This window comes from Typopeltis vanoorti, chromosome 14, assembly GCF_054136105.1.
Source record: "Typopeltis vanoorti isolate ZY-2024b chromosome 14, IOZ_Tvanoo_1.0, whole genome shotgun sequence".
NCBI classification, from domain to species: domain Eukaryota; kingdom Metazoa; phylum Arthropoda; class Arachnida; order Uropygi; family Thelyphonidae; genus Typopeltis; species Typopeltis vanoorti.
Window position 1 is genome coordinate 78,401,937 of NC_143562.1, and position 18,095 is coordinate 78,420,031.

At 35.6% G+C, this 18,095-nt stretch overlaps 1 protein-coding gene across 2 annotated transcripts in view; it reads right to left on the reverse strand.

The window, feature by feature from the left end:
* The window catches only part of IleRS-m (Isoleucyl-tRNA synthetase, mitochondrial), a 384,064-nt gene that overhangs the window by 362,384 nt on the left and 3,585 nt on the right, over positions 1 to 18,095 (reverse strand). For both annotated transcript variants that reach the window (XM_090403396.1, XM_090403397.1), the window contains exon 2: positions 9,935 to 10,057. In XM_090403396.1, the coding sequence (XP_090259522.1) occupies positions 9,935 to 10,057 (123 nt within the window). The remainder of the gene's footprint in view (positions 1 to 9,934; positions 10,058 to 18,095) is intronic.

The following is an 18,095-nucleotide window of genomic DNA, read 5'->3' on the forward strand; positions in this document are numbered from 1 at the left end:
GTATTTTTATCCAGTCCCTGGAGGGCACCTTAGGATATTAGTTCCTTTCAGTTACAACTTGAATTGCTTCTTCAATAATTTAATTGAGTGACATGTGTCTACCACATTTATAATATATTTTATGCTCTGAGGATGCTGGTTGGAAATCCAGCAAAATATTAGTAAGAAATAAATAAATTATTTACTTCCTCAGGTGTTATACTGTGAAACACTGTTATGAATAAGTCAAAGGTTCATCATAGAAGACCAGTACTAACCATTATTCACACAATACCAATCATACTTTTCCTCAAATTCATTCAATGACAAAACATTCACAACCACCCTCTGGCAACCCATTCCACCTATTCACCATCCTTCAAGTAAAAAAATCTAATCCTCAAACTCTTGCTAGCCACACTCTTACATAGTTTTCAGGAGTGGTCCCATGTTCTCTTACATCATGCCATATACTGAAAAGTCTTCTGTGTCAATCATTATAAAACACTTTTAATAACTTTTACATTTCTATTGTATCCCCTCTTTTTTGTCTTTTAACTGGCCTTTGTAACCCACAGACCTTCAATCATCTGTTCAGATAGTGAGCATTCCATAGACCTGTCACAATTGCTCATCTCTATAACATCATATTCTCATTGAAACCAGGCAACCAAATCTGTGCACAGTAATCCAAATGTGGCATTATTGAAGCCTTATACAGAGAAATAAGAATCTCCCTTTCTCTGCTTGTGAGTGTGTTCTTCAGCATCCAAATAATCTGAAGAGCTGTTCTGGTCATCTTTGCAATATACCCTCTTAACTTTAACTCCCAGTCCACAATCACACCCAAATCCTTGGCATCATCAATTTTCTGCTGTCCTGCTCCATCAGTGTAGTATGAAGCATGTGATCGCTTCTTCCCAAAGTATATGACCTTGCATTTTCTTTGCCATTATCTTTTGCCTGTGCTGCCAGCCTATTTAACTCATCCTGTATCTCTATCATCTTCATTAACTATCTCTCTTCAAAGTTTTGCATTATTGACAAATGACTAGATATCTTTCCTTAAATCATTTCCTATATCACTGATGTGAAAAATGGAGCAGTAGCCAAGTACAATATACTGTAGTACACCACTAATGACCCATTTTCTGGATTCAATTCTCCCATATACTACTCTTTGATGTCACTCTCTTATTGATATCTGGAACTACAGGACCTTTCCTTGATATTCTCCTAGAAGTTCGCTGAAGATATAAGATTTACATATTCAGTATATAGAAAATCCACCAACACTGGTGAGTTCCTCCACACTTCATCTCACCACCTACAAAAGATAGAAATAATCAAAAGACTAAGGGACGGAACCTATAACAACTACAGCAACAAAGAAAAAAGAAATAAAGAGCTTCATTACCTTATCTATGTTACAAGGGATGCCTTCTCAGTATCCAGAAATTAGGTTCTCTCTCTCTCTTTTGTTCAGCATTACTATACATTTTAGTGACAATTCTATACAAATCACAAGTCCACCTAACAATTGAATACTGTTCTAATATTTGGGGTGATGTCCTTAAGCTGTCACTAAAAATACTTTACTTGGTATGAAAAACAGCAGTGAAGTTGATTTATACCCTTCACTCTGTTCTACATAGAAACAGGAATTGTTTTTGCCACTTGCATTTTCTACAAATATTTCCATAGTCACCATTAATCCAAACTAGTATCAGCAATTTCCCCACTTTTCTCTAAATCTGAAAAAAGAAACATGTTAACACTGAAATCCTTCAGTGTTAACATGTTTCTACTTTCTCCTCAACTTTCTGCTTATCCATTAACATACTATAAGATGAGCAACCCCCTTCTTGTACAGTATATGGGATTACCATAAAAATAAATAAAAATTTCAATAAATCCATCCAGTCAAAACAGGGCTATAATATGAAGCTAAACAGACAGAAGGACAAAATGGAACTAATAAGATGCTCAAGAATCTAAATATTAAATCCTTATACTTGTTCCAAAACTCATTTCTTTAACTTTTTTTTTTTTTATGCCTTCTAATAGAACATTAAGCACAAAATACAGAAGTCGTGTATAGCATGACTATTTAATATGCTAATACACTAATAACTAATTTTAAAAAACAAAAAAATAATTATTTCTAGAAACTACTAGAGATCTTTTTGTATTGTGTAACTGTAAGATATTTAAATAAGTAGTTAGCAAAAATATTTGTTTTCAGAATGAACCTGTCTAAGTGACTATTTTATATCACACATACAAACAAAGCTAAACAAATATGGCATCCACTCAACCTGGTGAGTAGATTTTGCCAGACACTGGACAAAACAGACATGTTCTATTTAATAAAAAATAAATCTAAACAAAATCGTTTTTAATTTTAATAATACACAAAAGAATGTTCATAATTTAAAGGAATTCTAGTAACAAAAATTAGTGGAACTAATTATATTTTCCAAAAAAATCAATGTTGTTTTTACTGTTCTTCCTATTATTATTTATTGGCCATCCACAATGGAAATGTTCTCCAAACAATCAAACAGAAAATTGGGACATTAAAGAAAATGGAGGAGTTGTGAGAGGTTTTTTTTTTTTTGTTGTTGTTGTTGCAAGTAGAATTTTGCATTATTATTTGTTGAGCCCTGCACACAAGGTTATAAAACCTATAGTTCATCAATGTCATGTGTAAGATTGAAAGGATAAAGTCAGAATCTTTTTTTTTTGTCCTGTTATCTGGAAGATGATGAGATATGACGTTAAAAGAAAGTTTAGGATAAAACATGCATTTATAGCTAAAACTTTCTCTTAATCTAATTGCAAAACCAAAAATAAATGAATAAATAAAATTCCATTCTTCTTTCATCAGCATTTCTGTCACTGTCATTCATGCCTTCATCAGTACATACAAGATTAAATGCCTGACAGCATCATCTAAGACTACTTAAGCTTTGGTATTTCATAATGTGCCAAATTTGGCACATTTACTCATCAAATTATTCACTAAGCTTGTGGTAGAAAGGGCATTAAAATATTATGTATGACAATTGTAAACATAAGTTTACAGAAAAGTTTCAGGATGTAACATGATGAATGGAAGTTTCAAAGTCTGTAGCATAGACAATGTAAGTATGAGAAGCAGAAGGAAAGTAATGCCTCCCACTTTTTTTTTCAGAAAATATAATTTATTTAACAAGGATTTTTACATGAATTAATCTTCCAACTTGCACAAGCATTCTGTGATTGTTCAACAAAATCTTCACAATTCTCTAAACACTTCTGCCATTGGTAAGTGACATGTATGCTGACCGTTTAAAAGTCATTACTTTGACATCTGAGCTTCACAGCTTGCTTCAGTTCCTGGTCATCCATAAAATGGCATTCTTGGTGTAGATTCTTCAAGGGAACAAACAGGTGGTGATCAGAGGATGCCAGATTCAGGCTATGAACAAGATTGAAAAGATCGATCGAATGTTACAATTGTATCCATTATGTGCAAACTGGTGTAAAGATGGGCATTTTCATAGAGGAGGAGGACTTCGTTCATTCTTCTGAGCCAAACTGTACAGGAGTTTTTACAATTTCCACTTTTCCATGTACCATTCTGAATTTATCATGATGCCTCTCTCTTTCCAAAAAGTTAACAAGCAACATTCCATCTTTGTCCAAGAAGACGCAGTCAAAATGACCCCACCGACAGCTGCCTTTTCGATTTCTTCCAGTGCAGTGAATTGAGATGATGCCATTTCATCTAACGTGTCCTCATTTCAGGGCCATAAACATGAACCCATGTTTTATCACCTGACTAGTTATATATTCATCTATAACAGTCATTATTTTGAACCACATATGTGTACTATGCTCATGTGACCAAATGCATCTCCAGTGTGTCATCTTTCTGCTGCACCTAAATTGGAGGGGGAGAAAAAAAAGTAGGAGGTATTAATTTCATGGCCAATGTAAGTTGGTGTTAATGGAAATCTGGATGAAAAGAAATTTTCAAATGGGAGAATTGGATGGCATTGCACTAAGTAATTGAAGTGAACTGGACATCTGACTTTTGCAGACATCATATGCAACAGCACAAAGAATTTCAAAAAAGTGAAATTTTCATATCAAGAAATTCAATATATCTGTCCAAAAATACATAAAAGCCACCCGAACAAATGTGAATTAATTGGTTGTCCCAGAAAAATGCTATCACTGCCTTCAGCCTCACTTCAGTTATGTAATAACACCTAAAGATAGCCAGAATAGAATGAGGCATCTACAGTCTCCCTTTTTTGTACTGCTATAATCTGGTAACATACAGTCAGCATCCTAAAAATAGCAGTCTACTAAAAATGCAATTTGTTTCAGCCAGCATACTTAACACAAGAATATAGTTACCATTAAAGTGAATTAGGATAGTGTTGTAATTATTTATTCTTGACTGCTTTGAATATGCTACTTGTGATGGGATTGCCAGCTTCCTCTCATCAGAGTTTGCCATCAATCCTGGGTTTATTTCAGGGCACTGTGTATTCTCATCCATGCTCTTCCTTCTATATGCTCAAACAGTCCTCCCCTACCCCTCACAGTCTACCTCCAAATCAGTTTCTCACAGATGCCTTGTTTCTACATTAGGTCTTTTTACAGGTACTTTTGTGAATGTCAGATCATGTAAGATCATCTTTAATCATGTAAGAACACAAGCAGCCACTCAACATCCATATGCAGTTCAACTCCAAATTTATCAAACCAACATCTCATCATCTTAATTCTATCTATCTGTTTTTTGGAACTGTCTTCCCAATCCCATATCATTATTTTCAATTAATACAATCTCAAACTTTTCAAGAAACACATTAACAGAATCCTTCCTTCCTTCTCTCTAATGACTTCTGCACATAAACAGCACTGTTGTGTTATAGGTTTTGTGACATCTCCTGTGGGAGTTGATATATAAGAAAAACAAATTTTTAGATAATCAATCAATCAATCAATACATATTTCAATGGGTACAATTCCCACTGATGACAACTCAAAGGTTGAAAGAGATATAGGTGCTTACTCCCTTCCCATACTGCTTGATATACAATATGTACTGTAAAACAGTACCAGAAAAGGAAGAGAAGGAGGTACTAATGCAACTTCATGTGAAATCAAATGCCTCTATCTGATAACTATTCCTTTATTACTTGTATTGTACAGGTGTGTGTGTGTGTGTGTGTGTGTGTGTGTGTGTGTGTGTGTGTGTGTGTGTGTGTGTGTGTGTGTGTGTGTGTGTGTGTGTGTGTAAATAGAGGCAATTGACTATATACAACTATACAGAACCTCAGCACAGTTGTAGTGGTTGACAATTTTTGGTACATAGAGCAAGACCAACACCTTAGTTATTACAGATGCTTTGAAATGTCTGGCTTCAAACAGAAATACATATGACAATATTTAATGACAGATGGGAAGTCACACAGTTGACCAAGGCCCTGCTATTTACATCAAGAAACCATGGCAAACAGCAAAAAGTCTGCTACTGGAATAAATTCAAACTCAGAAGAAGAACAACAAACCCAATGTCAGAAGAACAGAAGTTAGCAGTGTTAATGGAACGGAAAATCAAACTTGCAGAAGAAATGGAAAGTAACATGTGGACATAACTAGCATTACTGTGATGAAGAAGACAAAAACAGGTGAGATCCTACTAAATAAGAAGTATAGAATGTTATATTTGGGCAATAACAACCAAGGAAAGGAAGGAGTAGTAAGAGCATTCAACACCAAACATGAAGATAAATGTCTTGATTGGAAAGCAGTTTCAAGTACAGTTATATGGGCAAATTTCAAAATGAGAAAATGGACAATGAAAATCCCACAGAAGGTTCTCCTAAAGGAAGAAGTGGAAGAATTTTTTGAGTCATTAGAGCAAGAAGGTGATATAAAGAAAATAGGAAAAGTGGTCCTTGTTAGAGATCTAAACAGCAGAGTAGGAAATGAATCCCACTAGCCATATAGAAAAGTTTGTGAAAATTTGAAGAAAAAGGCAAGGCTAATAACAGTGAGTACCTGATGGATTTCTGCTCAGATATTGACTAGTCATTATTAACAGCATATTCCAACATAAAAATGTATACAAGTTCATGTGGAGAGAAGGCACAAGAAATAAAAAAAGGCTCATTGAGTATGTTATTGTTAATGAGGCATTTCTGGTTCAGGATACAACAGAATACAAAAAATTTGAAATAGGAAGTGATCATCATTCAGTTTTAAATAAGATAAAAAGGAATATCATACTGAAAAGAACACCATGAAAGAAAGTTTTAAAACAAATAAAGGTTTAGCAGTTTTTACAGGTGAACTGTAAAGGCATCTATACAAACATTATTCAGAAAAAAAATGAAACAGTTTTAAAACAAAAATAAAACCTTGGAGTTTGAACAGCAAACAAAAAAAACATTGATTCAGCTAGGAAAGCATCCCATGAAGTTTTCTGCATGGATGGAAAAATAAGAACACTATCACAAACATAAGAAGTTAAAGAAGCAGTGCAGGCCTGAGAAAAAAGAAAGCATACCAAAAGCTCCTAGCAGATGCCATTAAAGAATACAGAGAAAAACATAAAGGGAACTAAGCTATGTAAAAAAGTACATAAAAACATGGGGCAACATTGCTTTGTGAAGGGTCAGTCATGCCTTAGTAATTTACTAACTTCTTATAATAGAGTAACAGCTGAGTTGGATAAAGGAAATGGCTACATGATGACTCTGCAGGATTTTGCAAAGGCATTTGACAGAATACACATGGAATTCTGTTACACAAATTAGAACAAATGGGGATGGATATGACACTGGTTATGTGAATAAGAGGATGGCTCCTGGACAGATATCAAAAACGTGGGATATGAAGGGACAGAATCAAAGAGAAAACAGGTAACCAGTGCTGTGCTGCAAGGCTGCTGAGATCACTACTGTTTAATTTGTACATAAATGATATAGGAAATAATCTGAAAGGAAATATTCAGTTGTTTGCTGATGATGCAAAATTAGATAAAGTAATAGTTAATCAAGGTGATGTGGAGAGCTTGCAGGATGATTTAAATAGGCTGTCAGTATGGGCAAAAGATAATGGGTAACAATTTAATGTGGAGAAATGTAAAGTTATGCATTTATGAATAAACAGATTACAAGCTGAGTACTACATTGATGGAACTGTACTTCAGGAAATAGATGAAGCTAGAGATTTACAGGTGATGGTAGAGTGTTGAGATTTAAATAAGATATTGCTATAGGAAGTAACCTGAAAGGAAATATTCAGTTGTTTACTGATAAGGAAGTTGTTATTCCAATTTATAAGGCCTTGATACAGCCACATCTGGATCACTGTGCTCAGGTCTGGTCTTCTGGATTTCTTGGGAATGAGGAAGTGGCAGAGAAGATTCAGACATGAGTGACCAACATGGTGAGTGGTCTGTGGAATGTTCCCCATGAAAATCGATTGAGTGTGTGAATTGCAGAAGTTGGTTGATAGGAGAAAAAGAGAAGATATGATAGAAACATTTAAGTTACTTAAAGGGTTTATTTATAGGATTGATACAGGGGAAATGTTTCCGCACTTGGCAAGAGGGGGTAGAACAAGAGGTCATTTCTGGAAGTTGAATAAAGTTGTGGTTAGTAGGGATGCGAGGACTAGATTTTTTGCTTGGAGAGTTGTGAATGAATGTAATGGATTGCTAGTGCCAGAGTCAGTTGTGTGTATTTTGTCTGTTAATAGGTTCAAGTGGAGGTACGATAGATTGTGTGGATAGTTTGAGTCACCTGTGATGAGTCTTTGGACTCCATGGAGGTGCCTGTACAATAACAATTATAATGATAACAACAAAAGTTATAGGAAGACATCAGTAAGGTGGTAAAATGATACAGAGGCTATTCAAAAAGCTTGGATATGGAGGAAAGAGCACTGGAAAAGATGATAATGGTGAGATGAAAATTGAAGGACAACCTAGACGTATGGAGTAATTACTTGCAAAGACTATTAAACAAAACACATAGCAACAAAACAGTAGTATAAAATATTCAAGAGAAAGGCAAACAAAAATTCAAGCAATCAATACTTGAAAAAATATATCAAAAGCTGAAATGTGAAAAGACAGCTGGATCAGAAGATTCTACCAGAAATGTTTAAATATAGAGGTACAAAAGTTTTACAGTGGCTACACTACATAATTCAGAAGACCTGGTCAGAAGAGAGTGCCAAAATTCTAGATGATTCGAGAAGAGTTCTTCGAGTTCCCATCTGTAAAACTGGGAATGAAGTTCAAAGTGAGCATTACAGAGAAATTTCTGCCTAAATATTCCATGCAAGATGTATATAATATATAAGCATACTTGAGAAGAGTATGCTTATATATCCCACTCACACATTCCATTCAGATCCTCCTGCAAGGTCACAACATCTGCTCTACCTCTCATGTGAGAGGGGTTTCTAGAAAGTTCTGATAAACACCTAGAACAAAAATTAATTAATTTTGTCTTCTTATACATCCTAAAAGAAAAGATATTTTCTGAAAAAACATTTCTATATGAAAAAAAAATTTTTATGAATAATTTTTTATATGAACACATTTTTGTTCTAGGTGTTTATCAGAACTTTCCAGACCCTTCCCCTTCGTAGTTCTTCCCAATTTTGTATAATCAGCAAACAGCTGCACGTCTCCAGGTAAGCCAGTCCTAATATCGTTAACATATAAGTTAAACAATATTGGTCATAAAACTTCAATTTTCTGCCTATTGAAGTTGTAAAAATACAATAATCTTTATAAATACAGGGTGGCCATAAAATAACTTTTCCTCTTTGGAGGCATCAGTAGCTAAAACCAATAAACGGAATGAGAACAAATTTTATATTGAGACTTTTGAAGGCATGGGGAGATGATTTCTGCGAAAAAAAGATTTAGTACCAAAAGTCGCCGATAGGAGAGATTTTGGCGTTGGCAGAGCCTAAAGCAGGTAAAAAAGGATTATGCAAATTTTACTGTGCATACGTGACAGCAGCACCACCAATTCCACTTAAAAAGGGATTGGGAACGTTCAGGCAGTTATTCGAATGACTGATGAATTGTGCTCAATATGCATCTTACCTTGCCCTCAGCATGCTTTACTTGTTAAGTTGTTTTACCTTAAACAGTGCAATGCCGTAACAGCCCTTCAGTAATTTAGAAGGCTTCATAACCTGCGTACATGTCCTATGTCAGCTGCAGCATTGAGAGCTATGATTAAGAAGTTTGAAGAAACTGGATCACTAGCAGTTAGACCCGGCAGAGGATGGAAAGCAGTGAAAGAAGAGACAGTAACAGACGTTACTGGTCAGCACATTGAAAATCGTGCATGTGGTCCAGAGGACCCTGGTTCTGATGAATAAAACATTATTTCCTGTGAGTTCAATCGCTACATTAATTTCTGTGTCTCTCGCAAGTTGTTGTTTTAGTTTACTTATTATTATTCTTATGATCATTGTAACGCGCCACATATCCAACTGGAATGAGTGACGAGGATGTTGCTTACACCATCGAAGTGTTATTATTCCATTTTATCTGCCTTTAATGTAATTATCTGCTTGTTTTCGGCTCCGCCAGCACCAAAATTTCCCCTATCGGCGACTTTTGGTATTAAATATTTTTTTCGTGGAAATCATCTCCCCATGCCTTCCAAAGTCCCAATATAAAATCGGTGTCATTCCGTTTATTAGTTTTAGCTACAGATGCCTCCAAAGAGGGAAAGTTATTTTATGGCCACCCTGTATATATATATATATATATATATATATATATATATATATAATGTATACCATTTGTATATTCCAGATAGAATACATTAACATAGTAATGTATAGCATGTATAATAATGTACTGTGTCATGTGCTATAATATTCTAAATACAAAAATTTACAATTTCGTTACCTTATTAACTGCATGCCCTATGTGAACTTTTCCATTAGCATAAGGTGGACCATCATGAAGAATGAATTTTTTCCCTTTGTTATTTTCCAATTGCCAAGTATAAAGATCAGAAAAATTTGCTTTCTGCAAAAGATAAAATACTAAATTAAAAATTTTCTAAATTCGCAAGAAGAGTGACATAGATGATGACAATGATAATTTTTTTTTATGTTATTCCCACCCAAAAAAAGGTTTACTTGTTGTGCATTCATACCATGGGTGGACAAAAAATTTTTTTCTATTTTTGATTGATTTTATATATATATTTTTGTACTTTTATTAATTTTTTTTATCTAGTCCAGAAACCTTGCTCTAGAGACCAAAACATGAAACTTTTTCAAGCCACTTCCAGCTTGAAAAAGTTCCATATGGTGAGTGGTCTCACATCAGATGATGAAAGTCATATCACATCTAAAGACAATCAAAACCATTCGTGCCCGGGCAGAATTCAGACCTGCTGCCTATTGTTTGGAGAACAGATATGCTAACCATGCAGTCAACTAAGCAGGCTAAAATAACATGCCATTGGAAATCTCATCATGCCAAGATACATAATAGTGAATATCATCTACTAATAGTGAGCTGACAGTCATTATCATTTCTTTACAGTTCCAAGATATTCAATTTCCTCTGCAAGTGCTGTATAATCAATATATCCTTGACTGCCCTGCCTATCTTTGCAAAATCAGCAGCAAACAACTGAACATCTCCTGTCAGGACTTTTTGAATATCATTAATGTATAGATTGAACAGAAATGATCCAGGGATTGATTCTGGAGTACACCATTGGTCACTTCAAATCGGACAGATTCAAATCTCCCTTATAGCACTTCTGATAAATGTTCACCAATCAACTTATCCAAATCAATAATTTATATTCAAATCCAACATCCTCCAATTATGCAACAGCCTTTCATGCAGTATTCTGTCAAATGTCCAACAGCATCACAGCGTATCCATTCCCTTCATCCAACTCAAATATAAAATTTGAGCATACTGCTCACAGACATGACCTCCCTTTAGTAAAGTCCTGCTGTTCTTTGCAAAGTATAGTGTGTGTATATATATACACACACACACACACACACACACACACACACACATACAGTCATACCCCGAAGTTACGCGGTAGGCGGGACCAACAAAAAGCGCGTAAGTCGAATTCGCGTAACTCGGGTATAATTTTGCATACAAAATATTAGTTAATTGGGACCAAAGGTTTACAAAAACACCTATATTTTTTAAGAAATATAATCATAATTGTAGTTTTTCATACATAAAAAAAAAGAAAGTTATTTCGATGTCAATGGTTTCATAAAATCTAATAGATTCGTCTGACGGCATACTGTCTTTTTTCTTGTCAAGCAAAATTTCTTCATAGCAAGCTAATGATTTTTTTATTCCTTACCTTGTGGCTACAATTCGTTCCTCGTTAGAATCTATGTCCTCCAAAATCTGTAAACCTTTCTTTTATGATTGTTCTTACTGTGGATTCCTGTAGATCAAACTTCTTTGCTAGCTCACAAATTTTCATTCTGCCTTCAAAATCCTTAATAATGTTGAGTTTTGTTTCCAAAGTCAATGTTTTTATTTTCTTGCTAGCTGTAGAAGAATCGGACTTGCTTCCTTTGGATGACATTATTATTTTTTATGTGATAAAATTTTTATCGAGAACATAACATTAAACAATCGCAAGGTTTGTAGACTATAAAAATCGTGTATGAATGGAGACCGTGCAAAACACGTCAGTGCTTGTTCACAGCATGTGCGACACTGGCAAATGCGGCCGGCACCGGAAAGATACGACTAGTGGTGAGGCGTGAAGCAGGATGGGGATATGTACATATATGAAACCGCGTAACTCCGGATTCGCGTAAGTCGAGGTATGACTGTATATATATATATATATATCAATCCATTTTTGTGTGCAAGTTCTTGACAACTACTTTAAAATTTTCACCATGACTCGAGAAATATTGAGAGGTCAAAATAGTTAGATAGATCAGTCTTTGCACCACCACCACACAATGGGACACTCGTGTGTATCCTGTGAGATCACTCATGAGCTGAGACTCAAATTATACAGCCAGATCAAGGACCTACCCACTTTAGCTAAAAATTCTTTTAGCATTATACACTGATTCCCAGCTCATTGACCATGAGTTGCACGAGTGTTGCATAAACCGAATTCTTATTCAGGTTATGCAACAGCTACAGAACCTCCATCTCATGCACTTCTGTCTCTTCATTCAATATAATAGTAGTAGTAATGTTCGCATGTTCCACCATGCTGCATAGTGAGCACTCGTTATTTCAACAATCACATTTACTTCCAAGTATACTACCTGCATTCAGTAAGGTTATTCTTCTGCATGTATGTATTCTTTCTTTCTTGTACTTGCACTGTAATGAAAAAATTTTTTTTTCAGGATGCCTTTGGCCTGCACAGCAAACTTCTTTTCATGCTGCATTATTTAAGCATTTCTTTCAGAGGTTTCCAGGAACTGCTGATATCCTTCCCATTCAGCAACTGATACCAAAATGTAGTATTCTTTTGAGTTTGTCAATTTCCAGCTTAGTAAAATGTTTTTAAAAAAATTTTAAATATCTTTTTAATATTTCAGTATTTTTAAAAAAATAATAAACTAGTTATTAAACTTTGATATAAAAGTTATACTGTAAGCTTCTGTAAAACTTCAACACAAATGATGAGGATTGGCAATCAACTTTGTCACAATGAATGTTAATATGAGTTCTATGATTAATAATGACTGGTTTATGCTATGGTACTTATTTTATTTTATCGTGATGAGTAATAATGGGAACTACAAGGAATCATATTTTTAGGCTAGTCTCTCAGACCTATAGCAATTTCTGTGCAGTACATCTTCCATTCATTCCTGTGTGAAGGAATATCCAGAGCAATGTCTGCCAGTTTGGACTTGCCTGTTGTGGCACAGGTGATCACAGATGTAATTTTTGTGTTCTTCAAGGCTGATGCTAACAGATCCATTCAGAGAAGGCTAAACTCCAGGCACAATGAACTTTATATACACCAGGACATTAGTTCTTTTTGGTTAAAATTGTTTCTATAACCATCTTGTTGAATGCTGTGTGCTTGTCACAGTTGTAATTTGTGTTCTGATGATGCTGGTTCGAAAACGAGTGAAATATTACTATGTTCAATAAATTATATATTTATCTGTTGGTATTATTTATAGCATGCAGCACTGTCATGAACAAATGAAAGAATTCTGTTATATAGAGAATACTTTCATTTGTTCATAACAGTATTCTGTTATATAGAGAATACTTTCATTTGTTCATAACAGTATTCTGTTATATAGAGAATACTTTCATTTGTTCATAACAGTATTCTGTTATATAGAGAACGACACACACACACACACACACACACATATATATATATCTTGTGAAAGCATATTTTTTGTTCAAAAGTCTATTATGATTCCTTGTAATTGATAATTGTTATTATTATTATTTAGGCCTCCAAGGAGTCAAAAGACTCATCATGGGAGGTCCTTTCTAGGAAACACAAGTCTATCAAGACTCAACGTGGGAGGTCCCTCCCAGGAAACACAAAGTCTATCATACTACTCTTTAAATTCATTGACCATTCTAGCTCTCACCACTCTATCAGGCAATGCATCCCACGGTTCAATCACCCTCCATGCAAAGAAACCACTCCTCACCCTCTTGCTCACAGTTTCCTTTCGTAACTTCCAGGGATGGTCCCTTGTCATCATTCCTGCCAGCTGTTCAACTAAACAAAAGAACTCCCCAGTGTCAACTCCGTAACCACCTCTCAACAGTTTAAAAGTCTCAATCATATCACCTCTCCTTCTTCTATCCACCAAACTCTGCAGTCCACATTCCCTCAGCCGATCCTCATATCTAACATTGCACAGTCCTGAAACTGTCTTTGTTATTAGCCTCTGCACCCTTTCCACAGTTAATTTATCCCCTTCAAATCCTGGGGATTTGAAGGGGATAAATTAATCTGAGAACAATAGTCCAAGCATAGTCTGATCAGGGTCTTATACAATGGAATGATAACTCTTTGATCTCTGCAGGTCAGCATCCTTTTTCCACACTGCAATTATTAAACCAGTGAGCAGCATTTCCTCCATTTAGTGTTACAGCAATAAAGCAGTTTTACAGACAGGTGCAGTCCTGGATAGTTCATGGGACTGAACCTATCCATAGCACTTGTGGAAGTTTCCTGATCAACCTGACAGAGTAAACATCTAATGCCTGGTGGGAGTTGAGTCTCTTGCAGAGGACAAGACCTGTTGTGACCAAGTCTAGATTGGGGGTCTGGGCAATATGCATATGTAGGAGAGAATGGGGTATTCATGAGTCATTTTGCCCATACTGAATGTTCCTACTATAAATTTTCTGAACATTCTAATATGAAGGACAGCATAATAATTATAGTGTGTATATTTTAAAAAAATCTCCCACCAAAACAATATAAAAAATTACAACAAAAAAATTGCAAAACCCAATTAAAAATAGAGATCCCTTCCTCCCCCCCCCCAAAAAAAAAATCCAAAACTCCAGGTAAAAACACTTCCACATAGACTTTACCAATATCTGAGAACTTAGTACCAACATCACTGATGTACATCACCACTGCCACTTACTGATATCCAAACCTGACCTGTCATTTATCATTGAACCTCACCTGGCATCCTCTACATCTACAGCTCAGGTTCATCGAAACTTTCTACAGTACAGCATGCATGATACCTTTCATAAGAAGGATGCGTAAAATTCGATGCAGTATAGGTCGCAACTCGTAAACACGCTAAACTAACTTTGTATTAACGTCGTAAATAATATAAAGCCCATGTATTTAACTCCAAGGAATTAACATGCAAGATTGTACAAAACAGAAAATGTCTAAATTGTAAGGTTCACAGGCAATGCCTTAGAAATCGGCATAGTATTGATGTAGGAATTGTATATAATGTAAGTGAATTTTAATGTGCTCAGAGTCAGCCTGATACCATCTTCAAGGACAGTGATAAAAGGCTTATATATACTTCTGAAGTAGTTCCACTCTTTGAAAATAGGATTAAGTTTGTATGTTCGGTGAGAACTAACAGTGAGCTTTAACGTGAAGATCAAGACGGTTTGCGCAGGAATGTTCGAGGCCTTGACCCTTCGTCCAGAGACCCGAGAAATTGTATAAAGGTCATCTAAGAATGAAAAAAAAAAAAAAAAAAAAAGGAAAGGAGGAAGAGAAGAGAGAACTTTAGTTAGATCGAGTCGATTTGTCATGTTCGTCGGTCTGGTTGAAGTAGTGAGGACAGCCATGAGAGCCATGAAACTACCGAGGGAGAAGAGAAGCAGGACCAGCATGCATTGCCAACAGGACAGTCTGCTAAGTGCCTCAATGTCGGACCCCTTCAGCTGATTCATAGACATCGGGAAAATGAGCTCCAAGCCTGCAAGTCATCCAAATGAGACCACAGTGACGACCGAATCTTTGAGTGGAAGTCAAAACCTGAAATGGAATGGAAGCCAAAGGAACTAGGAACGGGTGTATAATAGTGTTAAAGAAGATATGTGAGTAAATTTTTTTGTGTTTGCTTATGATATGTGAAATTGATTGAGAATCCACAGAAATTTATTGTGCTTAACATAGATCATAGTTCAGGACTGGAAAGTTAGTCTAAGAATAGTTTGTTCACAAATATAGTTAGAATTACTAGTTATAAATTATAAAGCATGATATTCCTTGAATTAAAATGGGCTGATAGTTTTCTTTGAATGTTTCTTTCTTTTAAGAAAGAAATTACCATTATCATACACTTACCATTGAAATGGAAAAAAACAACTCTCTTCCGTTCCTAGACACACTTGTCACACGTCTTCCCTCTGGCTGTCTCTCCTTCTCAGTTTACCGCAAACCTACACACACAGGCTAATACATACACAAAAATTCTTTCCACCACCCAACACAAAAACTAGGTGTCATAAGCACCCTTAAACACAGAGCTCTAACTATTTGTTCTAATGAACAAGCTCTAAACCAGGAATACAAGATCATCAACCAAACATTTATAAAAAATGGATACAGTAAAAAAACTATTCACAAGATCCTCCACAACGATACCAGTAAGAACAAAAAAGATTTCAGGAATGCTATTGCCATTCTTTATGTTAGAGGCATTTCTGAAAAAATAGACAGAACACTACGCAAATACAACATTAAAACCACCTTTAAACCCCCAAATAAGTTTCAACAGCAAATTCAATTGCTGTTGAATGTTACAAACACTTCACCAGGTTGTCTTCTTGTAGTGGGATTTTTCTATGGCTAGTTTAAGTTGTTATACAGGTTGTAGATGGGTCCTCCACATTCTTGAAACATTACAACATTAAAACCACCTTTAATCCCCCAAATAAGTTGAGACATCTACTCAGTTCTTCTAAAGATTCTCTTCCACACCTAGCCCACCCAAGGGTATACAAAATACAATGCACATGTAACATACCTTACATAGGGGAAACAGGGCGAACTATCCCAATCAGACAAGATGAACACAAACTACACATTAAATACCTCCATTTTGGAAAAACTGGCCTTTCTGACCACGCACTCCAAACATACCACAGAATTGATTGGAAAAATACCAAGTCTCTAATTGTCTTTAATTGCACTATTTCTTGAGAATGACACAGACTGCAAAAGCCTCTGTACAGTACCTTATTCAGGGATAAAATAAAACTAAATTCGATACTTATAATTACTTGTACGATACGGGCAGACACAAATTTAACGAAGATAAAATTTGATTTTTAAGTCCTGTGGTGAAAAATATGAAAAAAATAAATAAAGGGTTACTAGAAATTGTAGATCGCATTATATTAAAACCGAGTTGAACAAGGGATACTACAATTTGTAGAGAGCGTTGTATAAGTACAACATTATACGAGGGTTACATGTATATTGTTTATCCATTCAAGATAAACAATATTATTATTATTATTACATGATACCTCCAGGGAGTCTAAAGACATTGAGGGAGGGCACTAACTCTACAACTTTGTTGGTAGAGTTAGTGCCTAGTAGTTAGATGATAGTAGTTGCGATTAGTGGAGACCAACCGCAACTACTATCATCATCATCTACACCAACGCCATCTACCGCCCACCACCACCACTAGATTTTCACAGACCATCACAAACATTGTTGGCTGAGTGGTTAGCGATGGTTAGCAACTCAGCCAACCAGGTCGGCAATATCTACTATCCAATATCCAGGCTGGCAATATCCACTGTGAAAGAGTATTGTTTATCTTGAATGTATATTGTTGACTCCAGTATATTATCCTTAAATCCTCTGAATCCAGGTCAATGATTTCTAAGATTCTTGTAAGTTTATCATGAAAGATAGTATCAAGTGTTTTTTTTTTTTTTTGAAATCTATGAAGCAGTGGTAGACCTGTTTTTATTATTATTATAATTTCAGGCCTCCATGGAGTCAAAGGACTCATCGTGGAAGGTCCTTCGTACCAAACACAAAATCTATCATACCACTCCTTGAACTCGTTGATCGTTCTTGCTCTCACCACAGTTCAACCACCGTCCATGGAAAGAAACCACTCCTCACCCTCTTGCTCATAGCATCCTTTCGTAACTTCCAGGGAGTGTCCCTTGTCATCACTCCTTCTTGCTGTTCCACTATGCGAAAGAACTCCCAGTGTCAACCCTGTAACTATCTCTCAACAGTTTAAAAATCTCAATCATATCACCTCTTCTTCTATCTACCAAACTCCGCAGTCCACATTCACTCAGCTGATCCTCATAACTAACATTGTAGTCCTGAGATCATCTTTGTTATCCACCTCTGTACCTCTTTTCCACAGATAATTTATCCCCTTCATATCCTGAGGACCAAATTTCTACAGCAATTGATCTTCCTAATATCATTCGGAGGTTTAGTATTGCATCGCTTGTGCTTTTTCCACTTCTGAATCTATACTGTTCTTCAGTTATTATTTTATTTATCTGGTTTCGACATCTGTCCAATATTATTTTAAGAAATAATTTCAAGCATTTGCTCAGCTAGAGAAGGGTTTCCAGACTA